The sequence below is a fragment of the Podarcis muralis genome, chromosome 1 (assembly GCF_964188315.1).
Source record: "Podarcis muralis chromosome 1, rPodMur119.hap1.1, whole genome shotgun sequence".
NCBI lineage: Eukaryota > Metazoa > Chordata > Lepidosauria > Squamata > Lacertidae > Podarcis > Podarcis muralis.
In genome coordinates, this window is record NC_135655.1 from 82,943,952 (window position 1) to 82,947,008 (window position 3,057).

Below are 3,057 nucleotides of genomic sequence, written 5' to 3' on the forward strand. Positions count from 1 at the left end.
TGGTCGTTACTCAGGTCTGCTTCCATCCTTAGGTGAACATTAAATCATAGTTGAGTTTTAACTGTGGTTTAAAGTTATGTATGAACCAGCTCACTGTGTACTCTGGATCGACTTATCAAAATTTGGCACCAAGACAGAAGATATATACAGTGGTGCCTCGGGTTACATACGCTTCACGTTACATACACTTCAGGATGCACACTCCGCTAACCCAGAAATAGTGCTTCAGGTTAAGAACTTTGCTTCACGATAAGAACAGAAATCGGGCTCCGGTGGCGCAGTGGCAGCAGGCCCCATTAGCTAACGTGGTGCTTCAGGTTAAGAACAGTTTCAGGTTAAGAACGGACCTCCATAACAAATTAAGTACTTAACCTGAGGTACCACTGTATATATACCCCTGGTGTATAACTTGGAGTGCATTTTCTTGGATTCTTACTGAAACAAATTGAAAGGGAGCTTCTACACCACTGGGAGGTTGGGCATCCTGACTTTTGCATGTTGTCAGAGCTCATCCCATTACCACATTGCAGTGAAATGAGAAAGGGACCCTGGTGAATGAATACCTAGCTGTCCTGCTCTGAACTTGAAACAAAGTAGATCTGTGCAGGGTTGAGAAGACTTGGCCAAGTGTAAGCAGGGGCGTACCCAGGGATTGGTTAGGTTGGCCCCCGCTCCTAGGGGGGCGTCAATATCACGCCCCTCGACTCTGGCTTGGAGGGATTGGAGCGCCCAGCAGGGCGGCTTCAGAGTTGATGATACAGCTCCTTGCCAAGGGCGCATGGAAGCCTGGACATAAGTCATAGTATATGCCGAATCTCTCATGTTCTCTGGACTTGTGACCATCTGAGTCAAGCAAAAGCATTTTGCAGCCAAACTTCCTTCTCTGTTGAGACACTGGGAAAAAGGCCAAGGCACCAGCCTGTTAATGGCTTATTGCTTCAGGATTTTTTTTTAAAAAAATACTTAAGTGGGTAAATTGTCTCAGCAAGGATGGCATTCCATATAATGCCAGTGGCCCTGCGATAGGCTGCTACCTTCTTCTCAAAGGCAGACGTGTCCCTTCAGGTAAGCACTGCAGCTGTCATTGTGGACCTCGGAAGGGGACAATCTAATCCCCCTGAATAAGTGGGACTCAAATCTTCTTGCCTACCAATTCAGCTCTGCCTCAGTGCTAGAAAAATGAGGAAATGGTTTGACGAGCTGCAAAGGGGAGTTGGGGACTGTCTGAATGAGGGGCAGCCAGTGTCGATCTCCTCAGCCGGAATAGGAGTCAACTCCATATATCCCTGATCTACAGACATAATTAGTGAAGTAATTTGAGTACTAGAGATTTCGTGAGAAATGGCAAGTCATTCTGGTTGTGGGTTGTCCGGTAGCACTGAGTGTAAGGGTCTGATGCATTTCTTTCTGCGTTTCGTCCCCTTCAAGGGCTTCCTTCCCCCCCACGTTATCTTGACTGGAACCTGACGTAGCCCCCAGCCCCTCTTTGGCCAGCCATGCAGATCCTGACCTGCCCCTCCAAGTTGAAGCTGCTTGAGACTGTGCTGCAACGGCACCTGCCCCAGGCTCTTCCGGTAATCCTCGCTCCTCTACTGCCGCCCCCTTTCCCCATCAATTTAACAATTCCTACCATTTTCTCATGGAGCAACATGGATTTTTGCTCTAGCTAACTCCCCTCCTTTCCTTGGCAGGCCAACGGAGCTGTGATGCACATCAACCGTAGAAATCCAGCTCAGCACGAAGTGGTGGTGGACTCTTGGCCAGAGTTTAAAGTTGTCCTTACCCGCCCACGTAAGGAGGTGAGAATTCTTCCATAAAAAAAGCCCAAGAGACGGTAGCTTCTGAGGCTGGAAAGCCATTGGAGAGGCACTCCATGGTGGTGCCGGGCCTGTTCCTGCTTCCTTTGCCTTTCTCTTGCTCCTGCTCTCCCTCGTTAATAAGACCCAACCAACCCCCGCTACCTGCGTCCTGTCAATAGCCAAATGACTGTGCCACATTCTGCAGGTAGTGAAAGACAAGCAGGATTGCTACTCCAACTTTCATACTGCTTTCTACTGGGATGTAGACGCCTGGTGAACACTCTTGGAAAATGCAGAAGCCATTGACTGGGGAAAGGCCTTTCAGCTTCAAGGTAAAGCTCCTCATGCTCTACCTATTCCATTCTTGGAATAGAAAGCTAGGTTCCTGGTAAGGTGATGAGACATTGAGAGGTACCAAGGAAGTGGCTCTGTGTGAGATGGAAAATGGGTGGGTAGTTAGAAAATGGGTGGGCAAAGGCTGAGTTGAGAGCTGTGACCATGGGGGAAGCAAGTCCCTCTTGGGGTGTTAATACTGCTCAGGTTGTGTATATGTGTAAATAAACCACATGCCACAGAGACACCACAGTCTCTGCTGTACTTCATTCCAAAGGAAACACCAACCCTGGGTAAGCGCCTGGAACCCATGGAATCTCACACCGCTCAAAGATTGGGCTGGCACACAACACTATAATCATACGATAGCAAGAGAGGTGCAGACACAGAGCATTAGAAAATATAATTCCTCACCCCCAGGTTGACATCTCATTTTCATTGTGTGCAGGGCTCCAAGATGGCTTATATGAAGCTGCCAGAGAGATTGCAGCGTCCAGACGTGTCAGTCTTAAGCCATACTTCTACCAGACAACCCTGCATCCTGACCCATCTGCCTACTGTCAGAGCCGGTTACTGAGTGCACTCTCACCCTGGGGTATCTAACTGATGGGGGTCTGTTGACTGGAGAGGGGGAGAAATTTAATTTAGTTCCCATTTAAAGGCAAACTTATTTAACTTGCACTTTCCTTAAATACAACCATCCTTTAAAATTTAGTTTAGAGAGGGGGGCCCTACCCATTTACCATCTCACACCAAGCCTCTTAATCCTTTGTTCTCTTAATGTCCAGGTGATCACGTCAGCACAGGAAGCTAGCCTGACTTATATTTTAACACTTCCTGGGTCCAGGGGAAAGGAGGGCCTCAGCTCTCCTCTGCAACTCTTAATAACATCAGCAAATATCCAGTATTCACTGGGCTGTATTCT

The 3,057-nt window shown here is 48.0% G+C and overlaps 1 protein-coding gene across 1 annotated transcript; it reads left to right on the forward strand.

The window, feature by feature from the left end:
• The first annotated feature begins 697 nt into the window (after nucleotides 1-697).
• Nucleotides 698-2,564, forward strand: LOC144328746 (glycine-N-acyltransferase-like protein 3). The gene is made up of 3 exons (XM_077933374.1): nucleotides 698-1,574; nucleotides 1,692-1,799; nucleotides 2,005-2,564. Exons 1-3 carry the CDS (start codon nucleotides 1,497-1,499, stop codon nucleotides 2,074-2,076), a joined length of 258 nt encoding a protein of 85 aa, XP_077789500.1. The 5' UTR covers nucleotides 698-1,496; the 3' UTR covers nucleotides 2,077-2,564.
• Nucleotides 2,565-3,057: the final 493 nt, after the last annotated feature.

Excerpts from the sequence above, each read along its gene's own strand:
- LOC144328746 (XM_077933374.1), top strand. The coding sequence starts at position 1,497 with ATGCAGATCCTGACCTGCCCCTCCAAGTTGAAGCTGCTTGAGACTGTG. Across the intron at positions 1,575-1,691 it reads ACCTGCCCCAGGCTCTTCCG|GCCAACGGAGCTGTGATGCA; the intron begins GTAATCCTCGCT and ends TTTCCTTGGCAG. Across the intron at positions 1,800-2,004 it reads TTACCCGCCCACGTAAGGAG|GTAGTGAAAGACAAGCAGGA; the intron begins GTGAGAATTCTT and ends CACATTCTGCAG.